This window comes from Ursus maritimus, unplaced genomic scaffold, assembly GCF_017311325.1.
Source record: "Ursus maritimus isolate PB19 unplaced genomic scaffold, ASM1731132v1 scaffold_1, whole genome shotgun sequence".
In the NCBI taxonomy this organism is placed as follows: domain Eukaryota; kingdom Metazoa; phylum Chordata; class Mammalia; order Carnivora; family Ursidae; genus Ursus; species Ursus maritimus.
In genome coordinates, this window is record NW_024423343.1 from 18,409,759 (window position 1) to 18,427,976 (window position 18,218).

At 49.8% G+C, this 18,218-nt stretch overlaps 1 protein-coding gene across 1 annotated transcript in view; it reads left to right on the plus strand.

Annotated features, from left to right (window-relative positions):
- Positions 1–7,839: 7,839 nt before the first annotated feature.
- The window catches only part of CFAP65 (cilia and flagella associated protein 65), a 32,144-nt gene continuing 21,765 nt past the window's right edge, over positions 7,840–18,218 (plus strand). Inside the window, exons 1-10 of the mRNA XM_040636495.1 lie at positions 7,840–8,030; positions 9,940–10,124; positions 12,973–13,075; positions 13,588–13,754; positions 13,926–14,125; positions 14,409–14,554; positions 15,008–15,230; positions 15,613–15,878; positions 16,269–16,469; positions 16,703–17,062. Coding sequence (XP_040492429.1) covers positions 7,866–8,030; positions 9,940–10,124; positions 12,973–13,075; positions 13,588–13,754; positions 13,926–14,125; positions 14,409–14,554; positions 15,008–15,230; positions 15,613–15,878; positions 16,269–16,469; positions 16,703–17,062 — 2,016 coding nt within the window. The 5' untranslated portion in view covers positions 7,840–7,865. The remainder of the gene's footprint in view (positions 8,031–9,939; positions 10,125–12,972; positions 13,076–13,587; positions 13,755–13,925; positions 14,126–14,408; positions 14,555–15,007; positions 15,231–15,612; positions 15,879–16,268; positions 16,470–16,702; positions 17,063–18,218) is intronic.

Consider the following 18,218-nt stretch of genomic DNA (forward strand, 5'->3'; position numbering starts at 1 on the left):
CATAAAAGACAAGGAAAGACTCAGGAAACGCCCCAGGTAGGGTCCTGAATTGGATACTGAAATAGGAAAAGGATGTTAGTGGACAAGCTTGTGAAATCTAAATAAATTCTCTACTTTCATTAATAGTGTGTGTTATACCAAGGTTAATTTTCTTAGTTTTGGTAAGTGTTCTATAGTCATGTGAGATGTTAACCTAAGGGTAGGCTGCGTGAAGGGTTTATGAGAACTCTCTGTACTATTTTTGTGATGCTTCCATATATCTAAAACGAACTCAAAGTTTTTAAAATGAAAAAACAAAGTCTAATAAAGTCAGAACCTCACGGTCCAGTCAAGGGTGGGCTCCCTTACCATCTTACCATCCTTGAAGTCCAAGCCAACTTCTGCACCCAAAGGAGGCCAGCAGCACTGAGCTGGTGGTCATGTTATGATACTTTTACTTGAGAATGAGCTCTGGTCAGAAATGGATTGGAAGGGGTTTGAGGAATTAAATAGGATGAAAAGTCACAGAATAATGTTCCTTTATTTAGAACATATAATAAGGCAGGCATGGTGCTAAGTTCTTTGAATCTTTTATCACACTTAAACCTCACAACCTTTGAGGTAGGTGTTAGTTTTCCCAGTTTACAGATGAGCAGACTGGGTCTTATAGAAGCAAAAGAATAAGATCAAAGAGCTGAGAGTTGGTAGGGTTGGGATTCAATTTCAAACTTTTTTACTCCAAAGCTTGTTCTTAGTCACGCCACTGTACTGTCTTTTCAAGGATGACCCTCATTCAGTTCATATCTCAGGGTTTCCGCACTGGGGTGGGTCAGAGAGGTGGGGATAGAAGGTAGGGGGAAGGGGATGGTCTGGGTTGGGCTGGTTAGCCAGAGCTGTCCATGGTGCTGGCCAGTGAGGTGTGTAGCTGGAAAGGGGAAGAGATGGTGTAGGGGAAGACAGCTGGGAAAGCTAACACAGAGAAGGAACACTGCTCAGACTAGAAAGGGAGAGCAGTTAGACGTGATGACTGATTCTTCACCAATGAGGAGGAATTCAAGGGGGAGACACTTCAAGTTTTGATAGAAAAAAATAACTGTGTATACAGCAGCTGGTGAGGTAGGATTTTTCCTCAGGTCCCACTTGCAACTAATACTATCCACTAGAGCTATACTGGTTGTTAAAATCTGGAAATACTTTGGTACCAGTTGGGAAATAGTCACTGGTTGAGTCCTCTACTGCTGTGGCTGCTCTCCCTGTTCCCTTGCCATACTCCCAGCTCTCCCCATCACCCTACAACCAAAGGGTTAAAGCCTGGCATAATGTGAACAACCAGGACCCTGCTCTGTCTCTAAGGCCAGCTGGTATCCATTCTCATAGCTTGGCATCCATACTTTACCAATTGTTAAGAATTTGGAATACTATCCTTGTTTGCCCCCATTTTACAGATGAGGAAAGTCAGCCTCTAGAATATTTAATAATTTGCCTGAAATCACCCAAATCTCAGAAGGTAGAACCTGAACTTGAACTCAAGTCTCCTGAGATTAAGCCTCATGTCCTTTTCCCTCCATCACCCTAATGTTGGCTTGCATGTCTCTCTACCCTTTTGTGGGGATGGTGAAAGGAGGGATCAAGTTATCTAGGGAGTTTGGGTTGGCACAAAAGGGTAGGAAACCCTATGGGGGGGGTCCTAGGCAGAATGGAACTCTTTCATTTGAATTCTCTTGTGATATGACAGTCTTTCCCCAGCCTCTGTCAGTTTTGTGCCTTGGCAGCCCTTTCAGGCTGGAGGTGCCATCAACCTCTTGACGAATGCTCCCCACCCCCAGCAGCGTCAGAGGACCAGGCACCCTTGTGCAGAGAGTGATCCATGCCTGCTCTTAGATCCAGCCCCCAAACCACCCCAGTGGTCCTCTTAGCTGCAGCTTTCTCTCACTCTTCACCCTTCAGGCTGGGCTTGGAAGACTTACCTTGTGAATTTCAGAGGTCAGAAATTTCTGTGGGAGAATTCACCTCCTCATCTCCCTCCCCCAAGTTAAGTACATCTTGGATGCAGACCTGATTTTAGAACCAACACTGGAAATGGAGTCAGAGTTGCAGGGAAGGAAGATGGGAGGGCACTTTGCAAGTTCTGGAGTTGGCTTGACTTGCCAAGTGGACAGAAAATCACCCTGGTACCTACTTTTGTCTTTCTCCATCCCAGAGCACCAAGGCAGGCTCCTCCTTGTAGAAACAAAAGAGGGGGGTGTGGAGAGAAAAAAAACTTCCTGCCTTTCCAGTGCGGAGCAGAGAGGCTGGGAGGTGGTAGGAGGGGAGAGAGCACAGAAAACTGAGTGGCTTAATTATAGGGACCTCCCACTTGATAAGAGACCATCCTCTGTGCATGCCTAACTTTATTGACTGTCTACCATATGTCAAATACTTTTCACAGGCCTGATCGCTCAGTTGCTACACCAGCCTTTTTTTTTTAAGATTTTTAAAAGATTTTTATTTATTTATTTGTCAGAGAGAGAGAGCACAAGCAGGGAGAGCAGCAGCAGACAGAGGGAGAAGAGGCTTCCTGCTGGTCAAGGAGCCCAATGACGAACTTGATCCTAGGACCCTGGGATCATGACCTGAGCCAAAAGCAGATGCTTAACCGACTGAGCCACCCAGGTGTCCCATTTTTTTAAAAAGATTTTATTTATTTATTTATTTATTTATTTATTTATTTGAGAGAGAGAGAGAGCATGAGCGGGGGGAGGGGGAGAGGCAGAGGGAGAGGGAGAAGCAGACTCCATGCTGAGCAGGGAGACCGACCTGGGACTCCATCCCAGGACCCTGAGACCATGACCCGAGGCAAAGGCAGACTCTTAACCGACTGAGCCACCCAGGTACCCTGCTACACGAGCCTTTTGATAATTATCCCCAGGTGACAGTTGAGGAAACTGAGACTGAGAGGCCATGTGACTTGTTCAAGGTCACACAGTCAGTAAGTGACAGTCAGGATTACTCTTAGGTCTGATTTCCCAGCCCAGAATCCCCTCTATTCTATTTGGTGGGGGAAGGGAGGGAGAACTTAGAAAAGATATTTTTGAGAGTGTTGAAGCCCAAATGACTGAGTGTGGGCTTTATCTTTATCCCCACCAGTGAAGGTTTCCTTAGAAAAGGATTCAAGTCAGTCTACTACCCATCCTCCTTCCTCCTTTTCTCCCACATCCTGGTCATCATCAATTTCCTGAATCAGCACCCACCTTTGTTCACAGCCCTGAACCAAACAGCACCCACCCTGTTGTCTTTCTTGGGCCCATGGAAGATACAGTCACCAGGACCTAGCACCCATTTTTTTCCCATGGGTTCTGGGCTCCTGGAAAGGAGGATTCCAAAGGAAACCCAGCCTCCTCTCTCCTCCTGAGACTCAATCCTTTGCCACACCCCTTTCCATGTTGTTTGCCTCTCGGAGCAAAGTCTGGCTTGGACCTCTCCCTGAGAGTCCACTATGTCAGTCAAGGTCAGAGCTCTCCAGCAGAATTCTCAGGAGGCAGCCAGAGCCCCACAGAAGTGAAGCCCACAGGGTGGGGACAATGAATCCGCCAAGGTTTGGGCACACCATAGCTGTGGGGGGACACTCCTTCAGTGAAGAGGCACAAGGACACATGGCTCCTAGCATAAGCTTTCCCACCTTCTTGGGGTTTTCTTGCTGGGGTTCTTGAGGCCACCACAAAGCCCTGTCTGCGGAGTCACTGCTCCCATTTCTTTTCAGCCTAAGAATGGAAAAACAGGTCCCTTTCCCTGTCCTTAAGGTCCAGCTGAGTCAGGCTGACCATTTCAAAAAGAGCTTAGAGGAAAACAAAAAGGAAATCATTATAGAAACTACAAACAGCATAGATGTTGTCATGTCCAAAGTGCAGTTTTCAGATTCTGAGAATAACATTAAAACCGGCGAAAAGCTCACTGAGTTCCACATTCTTTGATCCCAAGAAAATTCCATACCTAACTAATGGTGCTGGCATAACTTCATGGGCCCCCCTGGCCTGCCCCTTCCCTCCAGTTCAGCCAGCCTCTGGCCATGTGATTTCCCAGGCCAACTCAGGCCACTTTGTCATCTTAGTCCATCCATTGTTTACTTTCCCAAGTAAATGCCAACTTTCCCAAAATGAGAGTTTATTTTCAGGGTTTACCCCTAGACTCACTAAGGTCTTTCCCTGTAACACCACCCCCCATCACTGTCCTGAGTAGTGAAACATCTTTAATTGCCCACGAATGAACTTTGAGGCTTTCAGCTTCACCCACCTAAGGAGTCTTCACCAAATTAGAGCTGTTACAAAGAAAACCACAGGCTCAAAATGGTGTCACTTAGGCCAAGTTTCAACCTCCCCCAGAAATGTAGTCTTAATGGGTCAGACAGGAATTTTCTGGTCGGCACCAATGAGGTCATCTGTCACAGGTGCCCTCTCCACCCCCCAAAAGAAGATAAGGTCATCTTCAGTAAGAGTCCCTGCCCTTCCCCATAAGGGAAGGCCATCTTGCCTGAAACAATCCTTCCTTTTCTTTTGCTAGTAACATCTTGTCCCACCCTCCTGTCTATAAAAACCTTCCATTTTGCACAACTCCCCGGAGCTCCCCTCTACTTGGTAGATGGGATGCTGCGTGATCCATAAATCCATTAAAAAAGCCAATTGGATTACTTTAACGTTTACTCCCTTGACTTTTTGTTATTTTAAAGACCTTTCCCACAAAGCAAGGGCGGATAAATCAACAAATGGGCTTCCAAGAATCCACATTAGCATATCAGCGCCTTCTTCATACGTTAAACTCCAGATCCCTAGAAAAGAGTTAGCTTGGTGCCAGGGAGGAGGAAATGCCAGCAGAAAACGGATAGGACATTCTTTCTCCCACCTGCAAGAGGAATCCAGTTGTAAAGCAATATGCAAATGAGAAATAACTACGGGGTGCTTTTAAGTTAACAATCGCAATCACAGACTGAAGTTCCGGTAGAGATTCTGACCGTACGTCACCATCGCGCGGCCGGAAGGAACTGGAACGGCTCCCACTCCCAGGTGACGAGCCCATGGATGACCTCCTATGAGTTTGGTCGTCTACTAAAATAAGGATTGCGAGGGCGTCACGACAACTAGGAGACTATACATTACATGTTGCGACTGGTAGAAGCTCAGTGACTACTAGCAGGGAAAATCAGAGAATAGAAAAAGGGTAAGCATTAAAATTGGGCGGTACTTTCGCCTTCCATGAGACATGACTCATTCGCGTTGCCGTCGTTGTCCTGGGATACCGGGAGACGCCGTGTCCTGAGCGTCCCGTCTCTATGGAGACGACAACATGGCGGCAGAGTGAGTTCTGAGAGTCGGTCCCAGTACCAGGGAACGGCGCGAGTGGCCACCAAAGGTATCTGTCTCAGGAGACCGCCTCTTTTGGGAAGTTGTGGCCGGGGGTCCCCTCCATGTCCTTTAGAGAGCCCCGTGGGACTGAGACTAGGGTGAGATCAGTCTGGGGATCTCCTAGAGAAGGGAGGAACGAACTTAAGTATTTTTTATGACTTCATTTTACGTTTCTTTTCCACTCCACACTACGCGACGACTCGCTACTTTTTCCACTGGTCATCTTAGGAATGTTTAGGTTGGAAATGAGACAAATAAAGGAAGCTGATGATATGTATATTTTTTAAGTCCTCAAGATTAGAAAATTGGATTTAAAAACAACACCTACCCTGCCTAGTGTCTTCACAGTGATTGAAGATGGGTGTCTTTTGGAAAAGTAGCTCAACCGAGCATGGAAGTTATGGCTGTTAATTACAGTAACATTGGTTCCTCTAGGGCTTTTTTAAATCCCCTATTTCATTCCAGCTTCACATCAACTTTGTGAAGTAAGATAACCCTCATTTGGTAAGGTGACTGAGGCTCAAGGAGATGGAGAAAGTTGCCGATCTCAGCGAACCTGAGCAGATGCTGGAACCCAGCTCTCATTGCTCCAGGACAAGCGCTCCGTTCCCTAAGTCCTAAGACCTGATCTGGACCAGGTTTCTACCCCCATTGTCTCTAATTTCTTCTACCTGTGTTGGCTGGAGACTTTTTCAGAGCTCTGAGGCAGTGGTTAGCTATAGAATCCCCTGAGATCACAGACTTTACTGAACCAGGCAGGACTACACAGCCATGCAATAGCTGAAAAGTAATGGGAATCTCCTCCCTGCCTCCCCAGCTGGCATTTCTTTGATTCCATCTGAATATCCTCTTTACAGAGGAAGGTAGGGGCCTTGCCTGTTTTGTCCATTGCCTAGCACTGTACGTATAATAGGTACTCAGTAAATGCTTTGTGAGTGGATGAATGAATGAGTGAGTGAGTGAGTGAGTGAGTGAATCTAAGATATTTTCCAGAGGTTTTGGAGATGTTGCCAATTAGGAAAACCTGAATTAACAGAATCTTTTGCTTTGAATGGTGGTGGGGAGGGGATGGGAGAGTCTGATGAAATTGTTTACATTTCTAAAGGATAACCATAAAATTGTTGGCCAAAGTATAATATGTTATAATAAGGAGTTGAAAGTTTAACCCCAAACTTGAAAAGAGGTTTTTGTTTTTGTTTTTTTAAGTAGGCTCCACGCCCAGGTGGAGTTCAACATGGGGCTTGAACTCACAACCCGGAGATCAAGACCTGAGCTGATAGCAGCAGTCAGACACTTAGCAGACTGGGCCACCCAGGTGCCCCGAAAAGAGAGAATTTTAGGCCAAATAAAGGACAGCTTACATCTCATCATCAATTGTTGCAAAGATTAAAATACATAAGGGGCACCTGGCTGGCTCATTTGGAACATGTGACTCTTGATCCCAGGTTTGTGAGTTCAAGTTCCACGTTAAAGGTGTAGAGATTACTTAAAAATAAAATCTTAAATAAAATAAAATACATGAGAAGGCCTTACAGCACTGCTTGGCGCAGAAGTTCTCAGTAAATGTCAGTAAAAGTTGTTACTATTTTTGAGATTGTTATTTAAAGAGGTAGGGAGGGACACTGAGTAGTCTGAAAAACGTACGTATGTTCATAAAGGTATTAGACTGACGCTGTCCAATATGGTAGCCACACCTGGGTGTGTGTGCTGAAGGAAGGCTCCTAAAGGAAGAGGGGATTTGGAGTTTAGGCCCGGTGTGTGTTCCCTAGAGCAGGACCAAACACCCTTTTGAGTATTTGGTGAAAGCTGTGGACACTTTCCCTGGAAAAAAAAGCACTTCTCCATATATATGGCATTTTACAAATGGTTTGCATATAACTTTTGTGTATATTTGCATATAATTTCCAGCTGCAGTCTCTCCATGGATCCCTCTGCTCTAGAAGCTGGTTCGCTTATCCTTGGGTTGAGTGATTATTTCAGTCAATGCTTACTTTAAACCTGGACTGCTGGTTGCATACTGATAGAGGAAACCCCAAAGACCGAGAACCATCCTGTCTCCTTTACCTCTTCTTTGCCCATTCTCCTCCTTCTCACAGGAGGCAAGACACGTTCAGAAGAAACAAGTAGCGAGCAAAAGCCAGATAAAGGTAATGCATGTGTTTCAGTGGTACTCCCTGGGGGCTTCCTGAGAAATGCCAAGCGTGGCCATGGCAGGCAGGGCTGAGAGGGCCGCATCCCTGAGTCCCTTTCCTGAATGGTGAGTTTCTAGGCTCCTGGGCAAAGCACTGAACCATGTATTCAGGCTCAGTGCTCACGGTGCCACCTCATACCCCCTTGCCACGGCTGGCAAGCGGGCCTCCTTTGGTAATGATGGCCACAGCAAGTCTGCTCTGTGAGCCTCTCTCTTCGATGTCCCTCCTGTCTCCCCTCTGGTCTCTTCCTAGTTCCAGATTGGCAGGAACTCCCGGCTCAGCCAGAGTGTTCCCCTTGGGCTTGTGTTCCAGGTGGCTGATGCTCATCCAGGCAGCCTTGAGCCCCCTGATGAAGACTAGGGTCAGTGGGGACTGCACCATGAACTCCGGCTCGTGCCTGAGCGCCTGCACAATGGCCGTCCCCACCGTCACTGGCAGCAGCGTGGCGCTGAGTGCCTGCAACAGCAGCACCACCAGTGCCCACGTGAGGATGTGGCCAGGGTGGGCGGGACAGGGGGCAGCAATGCCGGGGGGAGAGGTGGCAGGGAGGGGGGTAAGAATCTGGAAGGACCTGACTCCCCCTGTCCAAACCCCAGCCCTAGACCCTGCGTATACTGAGCACCAAGCTGCCGGGAGTGGTGGCAGTGGCGAGAGTGACCGTGGGGGCTAGGGGTGCATGTGAAGAACTCTAGGGAGGTGCCAGTCAGAGCTGAGAGAGTAGTCAAGGCTTCTCTCTTCCGTCAGAACGTTCTTCTGGGTTTGACTCCTAGGACTTTGTGTTTGACCAAGATGTGGCTGTTGCTGCCTTTTTTGCCGCTCTCGGGGTGGTCTCTCTGTGACATCGCAGGGGAGGGGGGTGGTTGTCTAGGAGTGTGACTGTGGGGTTCAACTGTGTGGGGTGCAGCGTGTGTCTGTGTTGCGTGTGGATTCTTGTGTCTCCTTGGATGCGATGGTGCTTGCCTTTGCCTCCCTGAGGACCAGGGGTCATCTCACCCCTTCCTCTGGGCCATTCTGGGCATGTTTGCCCCATGTTCCCTCACTGCCTTTCCCCACTCTGCGCTGAGCTGGCAGGAGATTGGAAGTGGGGAGGAAGGGAGGAGCCAGGGTATTTCTTTTCCCCCCTCTCTGCTTTTGTGACAGTATTCCCATCAGCAGCTGCATCTCCCCGTGACACCAACCCCCATCAGACAGGCGTCGGGGCTCTGAGAACCCCAGTACCCCCCCTAACCTAGTGTGGGAGCAGCTTCTTGATGTTGCTAGCTTCTGGCTTACTTCACTATGCCTTGGTTGTGCGTTAAATGCCTTTTTTTTGAACACCCACAGTGGCTTCTATTTCCCTGATTGGACCCTGACTGATGTCCCAACTGATATTTACCATAAATTACCTTGCTCACCCATGTCACCTTCCGTCCATGGGCCAACCAGGAAAGAAAATACTATATTGGCCATCTGACACTCCTTGTAAATATTTAAACTGAGAGTGTAAGCTCCAAGAGAGAAGAGATGCGTCTGTCTTATTCGCTATTGTAGCAATCCTGGCGCCTAGCACAATGTCTGGCGCGTGATATGTAATCAACAAATATTTGTCCAGTGGGTGAATATATCTTTATGTTAAGTAACAATATAGAAGAAATGCTTGGCCAAAGATAAAATAACATGGCAGTGAGTGGAGTGTTCATCGCAATGGTAGGAAGAGGTACCTTGTTCATCTTCCCTTCACCTTGGCTTTGCCCCTGCAGCCCCCTCCCTTCTCAGGTAGATGGGGGCTGGGGATCAGCTCAGGAAGGATTTTCCATTATAGATGGGAAGCGTTGGCACACTGTGCCTCTAGCATCATCAGGAGCTGGAGTGGCCCCCACATCAGGGCAGGAGGTTGGGCTTTGTCGCAGGCAATTTGACTCCTTCCCCTGCTCCACCAGCCAGTTGAGGGACAGGAGAGGGAATGGTAGAATATTCTTGTGGTCTCAAAAGGTGTATGGGATAGATCACTCCAGCTAGGAGAGGGTTCCACAGCGAAAGGTTAGGATGGGAAGGAAGGAAAGCAGAAGGCAGCACCCAAGGGGACTGGTACCTTTGGGTGCATTGAGGAACAGAACCAACCAGCTAAGAATGTTCAGTGCCCGATGGAGCGGTCCAGGGAAGGCTGCAAGGGCAGGGGCAGGCTCATGGACAATTTGGTTGGAAAACCATTGCAGTGACCTCAGAAATGGTAATATCTGACTCCAAAACTGCCTGCCCCTCACCTTCTCTCTCCAGACCATCCCCCAGGGGCCAGGGGTGGGGTAATTCCTTACTTTCTGGAGATGGAAGATCTTTGCCTGTTCTCTGGGTATTCGACTCTTACCCTGCTAACGCGTCCTTTCTTCTTCCCCTTTTCCCTGCCGACTGGACAGCCTGCGAGCTTGATGGACACTCGCGTGTGCTTCTTAAAGAAGCAGGACAAAGTGAAGAAGAGGGTCATCTGGGGCATTGAGGTGGCTGAGGTGCTGCAGTGGAAAGGTTGGACGCTAGGGAAGGAGATCACCAAGAACCTGGCTCTGAAAAATCTATCCTTGAAAACCCAGAAGATGACGTACAGGTACCAGCCTGAGGGATCAGAGACTCAGCCCCCGAGCCCTCAAGCCCACCCCTCCCCCCGCCAAACAGTGACTCTTTAGGAAACAGACATTAAATTTATCATATAAAATTAGGGGCACCTGGGTGGCTAGTCGGTTAAGCGTCCACTCTTGGTTTTGTCTCAGGTCATGATCTCTGGGTCATGAGATCAGCTTTGCCTCCGTCTCCTCACTCAGCGGGGAGTCTGCTTGAGATTCTCTCTATCCCTCTCCCTCTGCTCCTCCTCACCGGGCGTTCTCTCTCTAAAATAAATCAATGTATCTTTAAAAAAATGAAGTTATTGTATAAAATTAGAAGAATGTATAAAACATGCATAGTTGGAATAGTTACTGAAAGTGGAACCCATGTGACCAGATTCCTAATGGAATAATGTCTGAAACTCACCTTCTCCCATGGTGTGTCACTCCCCTGTTGAAACACCTTCCCTTCCATAAAAGTAACCATTCTCCTGATTTAATGATTTCCTTGCTTTTCTCGAATGGATTTACCACCTATGTTTGCATCCCTAAATGATATAGTTTAATTTGACCTTCTTATGAACTTGATGTAAGTAGAATAGTAAGGTTTATTTTTGAATTCCTTTGTTTTTGTTAAGTTATGTTTGGAAGATTCATCTGCATGCAACAAGAGCTCATTCTTTTTCATCACCATATAATATTCCAACAGCTGCTTATATTGTAATATATTCATCTGTTCCTCTGTTGAGGGATGTTTGGGTTGTTTCTAGTTTGGAACTGTGATCAACATTGATGTATAGATCCTCACTTGCAGGAGTTTTTCGTAGGGTAACTACATAGGAGTAGAATTGCTGTGACCTAGAGCATGTCCATATTTGCCTTTTATAGATAAAGCCAAACTATTCCCTAAAGTACTCATTTATATTTCTATTCCCACCAGCCATGCACGAGTTCCTGCACCTCCGCATTTTTACCAACCACTGCTATCGTCAGAGTTTAAAATTTTTCCAACATTGGTAATTTTTTGTGGTTCTAATTTGCATTTCCCATCTTACTGATACAGCTGAGAGTCTTTCATGTGCTATTGACGATTTCATCTGTGGAATTCCTGTTCAAGTCTGTGCTCTTTTTCCTATCAGATTGTCTTTTTTTTTTTTTTAAGTGAACTCCATCCCCATGTGGGGCTCGAACTCACAACCCCAAGATCAAGAGTCCTATGCTCTCCCAGTCGCCCCTGTAGTTTTCATTTTTGTTTTTGTTTTTGTTTTAAATAGAAGTTCTTATCCCTCGGAAGCCTTTGTCGGTTATGTCTTGTAAATATCTTCTCCCACCTGTGACTTGTCTTTTGAAGAATTGAAATTCTCCATTTATTAAATGTATCAATCTTTTTATGTTACGGTTGGTGCTGTTTTATATCTTGCTTAAGAAGTCCTTCTCTCCCCCTCCCTAGGTCATGAAGTCTCCTATAGTATCTTCTAAAGACTTTATAGTTTTGCTTTTCATGTTTGTCTTTTATATATGCAGAATTGATTTTTGTGAATGGTTTTATTTATTTATTTATTTATTTATTTATTTATTTACTGTGAATGGTTTTAAGTAGGGATCCTATGATGCTTTTCCTCAAATGTCCAAATGTCCCCAAGGCATTCATTGAAAAGTTCATACTTTCCCTGATGAGCTTCTCCACCACTGATGTTTATCCTTGTTTCGTGTGTGATCTCTACATGAAAAATTCCAATGTATCACCATTGGTTTGGATGTTTCCTGTGTGCTTTTTGTTTTGGTTTGAGTTTTTTTAGATTTTGTCAGGTTAAGGATGTTCCCTTCTATTCCTAGTTTGCTAAGAGTTTTTCCGCACAAACATGTTGAGGGTTATCTAATATTTTTCTTTATTGAGACGGTCATTTGACTTTTTTTCTGTCTTAATTTGTAACCTGGTGGAGTACATTAATTGATTTCCTCCGTTAAGCCCACTATGTATTTCCTGGAGTAAGTTCAACTTTGTCATAATTCAGTTTTCTTTCTATACATTGCTAAGTTCTTTTGGCTTTCTGGTTTTGTTTATGAGAGAGATAGGCCTGTAATTTTCCATTCCTCTCCTGCCTCTGTCAAATTTTGGTAACAGCGTTACAATGGAGCTATAGAATATTTTGGGGAGTGTTTCCTCATTTTATGTTCCTTACCTACCTACCTAGGAAGGTAAGGCTGGGGTTATTTTTTATCAAATGTTTGGTAGGACTTGCTGTGAAGCCATCCAGCCTAGTGTTTTCTCTGTGGGAACACTTTATTTATTTATTTATTTAAGAGAGTGCTCAAGAGTGAAAGAGCACAAGCAGGGGGAGCGGCAGGCAGAGGGAGAGGGAGAAGCAGGCTCCCCACTGAGCAGGGAGCCCAATATGGGACTCGATCCCAGGACCTTGGAATCATGACCTCAGCCGAAGGCAGACGCTTCATTGACTGAGCCACCCAGGTGCCCCTCAGTGGGAAGATTTTTAATTCCTTATTCAATGGCTTTGGTGATTTGGGGGGGGGGCATAAAATCTATTATCTAATTCTTGAGCCCACTTTGGTAAGTTCTACTTTCCTAGAAATGGGTTTATGTCATCTAAACTTTAACATTTATTGATGTAGAGTTATTGGCAGTATCGTCTTCCTGTGACTATTTTAGAAGTCTGCACTGTCTGTGGTTTTGACCCATGCTGGAACTCGACAGCCCTGCCTAGGTCCCTGCTTGGATCAGCATCCTGGCCTCTCTGTTCTCAGCCTTGGTTTCCCCCAGCTCAGCGCTCAGGGATTTTTCTTGTTTTCTGAGCCCTGATCCTGAAGCGCTTAAGCCCCGGCTCTCTCCTGCAGGTCCCCCAAGACCAAGTTCTTCTTCACAGTCATCCCCCAGCCCCTCTTGCTGAGCCCGGGCATAACCTTCACACTCCCCATTATCTTCCGGCCTCTGGAGGAGGTAAGGTCTGCCACTGCAAGGGGGCGGGCAGGGAGGGACCCAGGCACCATGACCTTGGAACAGGAAGCAGGGCAGAGCAGCAAGGAGCACTCCCCTCCCCCACCAAGACACACACATACCCATCCTGCCAACTGTAGCAGAAACTCCAGCTTGGGAAGCCCTGGAGAGGCTCTGGCCCTAAACTCATTAAACCGCGGGAGGTTCCCAGTTGGATATTGGGGGTTAAACTCTGTGCTGTGATAGCCTTAGATTCCTTAGCCTCTTCCTACTCTCAAAACATTCCCCCCAGTACAAGAGGTCCCCTATCTCTGAGACCAAGACAGTGTTAGAGGACAGGTGCCCAACTCTCCTCGGAGACTGAGGGGGGAGGGCCTTGGCCCAGCCTCACCCTCAGTGACTGTGTTGGGGGCATAACCAAGAGCTGGGGTGGGATGTGTGGTCCCTGAGTACCATGCGGAGGCCACCATTCAGCGACGGCCTCTGCCCCCGGCCTCCCACCCCCCACATTCCAGAAGGAGTACATGGACCAGCTCTGGTTTGAGAAAGAAGAGGGAATGTTCTGTGTGGACCTGAGGGCCACCCTGCCTTGCCACAGTCTGACCTGCCCACCGTCCCTGCGGTTGCCCACGTGTGCTGTGGGGGACACGGCTGAGGCCTGGTTCTGTCTGGAAAATGTGGGGTGAGGGGAGCAGCTGAGGCTCAGAGGTGGGGAGAGTGAGCTCGGTGAGGAGGGCCCCAGGGTGCTGGTGGGGGAAGGGAGGAAGGGAGGGGCCCAGCGTCTCTGCCTTCTAAAGTAGGGGCAGGGGTCAGAATGAGCCCAGTGGCTCTGATCTGCACCCCCCCCCTCCAGGGACCTGCCCACCTTCTTCACCTGGGAGTTTCCGAGCCCATTCCATATACTGCCCACCACCGGGCTGCTGGAGTCAGGCCAGGCCTCCTATATCAAGGTGACCTTTCATCCCATTTTGGCTGTCATCTACGACGTTCAGGCCACATGCTGGTATGGAGAGGACAACAAGCAGAAGAGCAGCATACAGCTGCAGGCTGTGGGTGAGGCCCGACCTCTCACCTGTCCCCAGAGCCCACCTGCTGCCCCTCCTGGGCCTCAGAGCCTCAGTGTGCCCCCCCACGTCCCCTGCTGGCCTGTCTTCCACAGGACCTCCACCAGCTCCCCGGCCTCCCTAGCCCTGCAGGCTTTGCCTTTTCTGTGCCTTCCTTGGTGTGGCAGACCCATGTTTCCCTGGGGACACCTGCCTTCTTCGAGACACTGCTCAGCTGGGGCAACCAAGGCCCTGGTGGGTTTCTTCCCAAGACGCCCTCATCTCTGCCCCAGCCAAATGCGCCCAGCTCCTGGTGAGCATAAAGCAGAAGCGACCAGAGGACCAGGATGCGGAAGGCATCCAGAAAGTGCTGCACTTCGGCACCATCGCTGTGGGCTGCACGGCCGAGAGGCAGATCAAGCTGTATAACCCTTCAGCGGTATGAGTCCTGTGTAAACCCAGCCCCTTTACAAAATGCCCTCTTTCTCTCCATACCTTTGGCCCCAAGCCTCACATAACCCGAGTCTGTTGATACACGTGTGTGTCAGCAGGTGTCCTCTCTTCTCAGCTGGGGACGGGGCTGGAGTATCCCTTGACCACCCCCAGGGCAACTCCAAGAGCAGCCCTAAGATAGTCCTACCCCCAGGACCACAGCTAGCCTTTCTGGTACCTTTAGGAAAGAAAAGAGTGCCCCCCACCCAGGCAGTCCCAGCACAGGGCACACAGCTTGGCCTCTTCCTTCCTCCTGGTGGAGGTGACCTCCATGCCCAAACTGACAGGTGGGGCAGAGGCTGGAAGTCGACTGCTCTCACCCCCCTCAGCCGGGCACTTTGGTCAGGACAGCTGGGTCACCCTGTGACCTGACCCTTCCTGCCCCCACCTGGCCCCATAGGTGAGCGCCCCCTTCCGGATCGAAATAGCCCCAGACATGCTGGCCAAAGATCATGCCTTCTCATGCCCCACTACCAATGGCATCGTGCCTCCAGGAGGGAAGAAGTCCGTGTCGGTGTTCTTCCACCCCGAGACCTTGGATGTCAGAACTATTGACTACTTGTCCGTCATGCCCGCTGGCTGTGCCTCCCAGACCTTGCTCAAGGTCGTTGGTTTCTGTAGAGGTACGGCCACCCTAGGATGCCGCACTGCCTTGTGGGGACAGGAGCCGCCCCCGTTTAGGATTAGGAAGGGCTCTTTGCCTGCTCCAAGGGCCTGATGCCTGCTCCAAGGGCCTGATGCCTCCTTGCCCTTCAGTCTGGGTGTCTGCTGCCCCCTGGTGGGCTCAGTGTGGAATCAGTTTTGGACCCCTGGAGATCGTGTTCCTGCTGACTCGGGAGGTCAGCTCAGGTTTCTGGGGCTCTGGGTCTTTCCAGCCCAGCCTTCTGTCTCCAGGAAGCCCCACCCTCCATCAGGGAGACCCCTTCTAAGACATCCTCGGGGAGGCTGATAGCCCAGCCCCACCCTGGTGGTGGGGCTGCTCACAGGAGCCCCACCTCCGCCCAGGTCCTGATGTATCCCTGCAACACCACTGTGTCAACTTCAGCTGGGTCAGCCTTGGGCAGATCTCAGAGCAGAGCCTGTGGATTGAGAACAAGTCGGACTGCACAGCCTACTTCCAGCTGGCCATTGACTGCCGAGAGAGTATCTTCGACATCAGACCGAGCTTTGGGACCCTGGTGGGCAAGGCCCGCATGACACTGCACTGTACCTTCCGGCCCACTCACCCCATCATCTACTCTCGGCGAGTGGCCTGTCTCATCCACCACCAGGTGAGCGGTGGGGGAGGAGGCGAGGAGGGGCTCTCCTGGGACCTGGAGAGGCCAGTCTGAGGCCCAGTGGTGAAGACAGGGCTTGGTGATCACTCTCCTGCATTCTCGGATCATCTCTGCCAGGGCCCCGGCCTGGCTTTTGGAGCCAGGGCCCGGCCAGGGGCACAGGAAGGCTCACTCCAAGCCTGGTGCTGCTGCTGCGGCTAATGGGCTGGGGACAGGGGGGAATGGACTCACCCCCTGCAGCACGTGCAGAGTAGAGAGCCTTGAAGGGAGGACCCAATTCAGGGCTGTGGGCAATGTCCTACAAACTGCGCCCTCACCAGCTGGCACCTGGCCAAAGCGGCCAGTGGGGGCCAACATCTGGCCTTATACAGACAAATGTCACAGGACCCACTGTTCCTGGACCTGATTGGGACCTGCCACTCGGACAGCACCAAGCCAGCCATCCTGAGGCCTCAGCACCTCGCTTGGTACCGCACACACCTGGCACGGGGCCTGACGTTCTACCCTCCTGACATCTTGGGCATCTTGCTGAGGGAGAAGAAGCTGGAGCGGGATAAGGATGGGGCCCTCAGGATTCCCACTGAGGTTTGATGGACCGTTTGGGGCCCCCCACAGTCAGGCTCCCCTCCCCAGGTTCATATCCCCTTCTCTAGAAATTCTTGGCGAGTTGTGTTCCCCCAGAGTCCTGTGGGCAACATTAATAGTTGGGGATGACCTGTGTGGAGCCCTTGTTTTTTCCAGAAAGGGGCATGCAAATGAGGGGCAGTGGCAGGAGGAATGGCACTTGGGCCCCTGCTCACCTGTCTCTCCCTGCACAGGACTCGGCGGACGCGTCAGCCCTGCAGTATCCTCTCATTCCCCCCATGACTGAGTGCTTCTTCGATGGTACCAGCGACATAGCCGTCTTCCCCCCACCTGTCAGCATAGAGCCCACTGAGGTGGATTTTGGTGCCTGCCCCGGGCCTGAGACCCCCAACCCTGTCCCCCTGTGCTTGATGAACCACACCAAGGGCAAGATCACGGTGGTCTGGACACATAGGTCTGACTGCCCCTTCTGGGTAACCCCAGACACCTGTGACGTGCCTCCACTCAAGTCCATGGCCATGCGCCTGCACTTCCATCCACCTTACCCCAACTGCCTGTACGCCGTGGAGCTCGAGGCCTTTGCTGTCTATAAGGTGAGTGCGGGCAGAAGAGCCCAGGGGAGGGCAGCCTCTCTGCTCTGGAGCTTGAATGGCAGGGTGGGGTCAGATGCAGTGGTGGGGGCTGCCATGGGATCCATCCTTGATGCGCCAAGCTCCACTTGGACCACACAGTAGTCCTTCCTGGTTTGTCTTCTCCCAGGCTCATAGGCTACCTTGGCCAAGGGGCTTCTTGGCCCCTCTGATTACATCTCATGCGTATGTGACCTCCCACTCCCCCCAGAGGGAGACTCAGCTGAGGTCAAGCCCGTTGGGAAAATTTGGCACAGAAGCCGTACTCCCTGGGGCTCCTGGCTGCTCTGTAGTCCTTGAAGTAGAAAGCGGTCCATCCAGAAGAGCCATGGGCAGGAACCAGAGCCTGGGGGACCAAGTCCTGGGGGCCGGATAATTAGGTGTGTGGGGGGAAAGGGCTTCTGGCGCAACCTCCCTTGGCCAGGGAGCTTGGAGCACAGGCTGTGCTCTGCCCAGCCTCTTGGTCACAGACGCTGGTCGCTCCCTCATCCTGGTCCTGCCTTTTCCCTTCCTTGTTGGCTCTGCCTATGCTGCCGTTCTTTCCCAGGGACCAGGGTGCTGGGACTGAGAGATTAGCATCCCTTACCAGCCGTGTGACCCTGGGCAAGTCCCTTAATGTCCCTGAGCCCTGATCTTTTCATCTAAAAACTTGGGGTCATATCCGAACTTTTGAGATGGCTTTCCAAAGCTGAGACTTTCATTGCCTCCATTCTAATATCTTGGCAGTGGGGAGGGGGGGGCTGTGGGGGCTTGTAGGAATAAAGCTGTGGACACCAGGCTTTGCCGAGGCTGAGCCCTCCAAATTGTTAGGCTACTGGCTCTAGCCTTGCACTGTCTGGTACGGCAACCACCAGCCACATGTGGCCACCGAACACCTGAAACATGGCTAATTCAAATTGAGATATGTCGTTAAGAGACCCACTGGCTTTCAAAGACCAAGGGGGAAAAAGAACATAAGGTATCTCAGGCGTCGCTTACGTATTGATTATAGGTTGAAATGGTTAGATTCTGGATCTATTGGGGGAAGTAAGACATATCTGCTGAAATTAATTTCATGAGTTTCCCTTTGTTAACGTGGCTACTGGAACAGGTACCGCTACCTTTGCGGCTTGCATTTGTG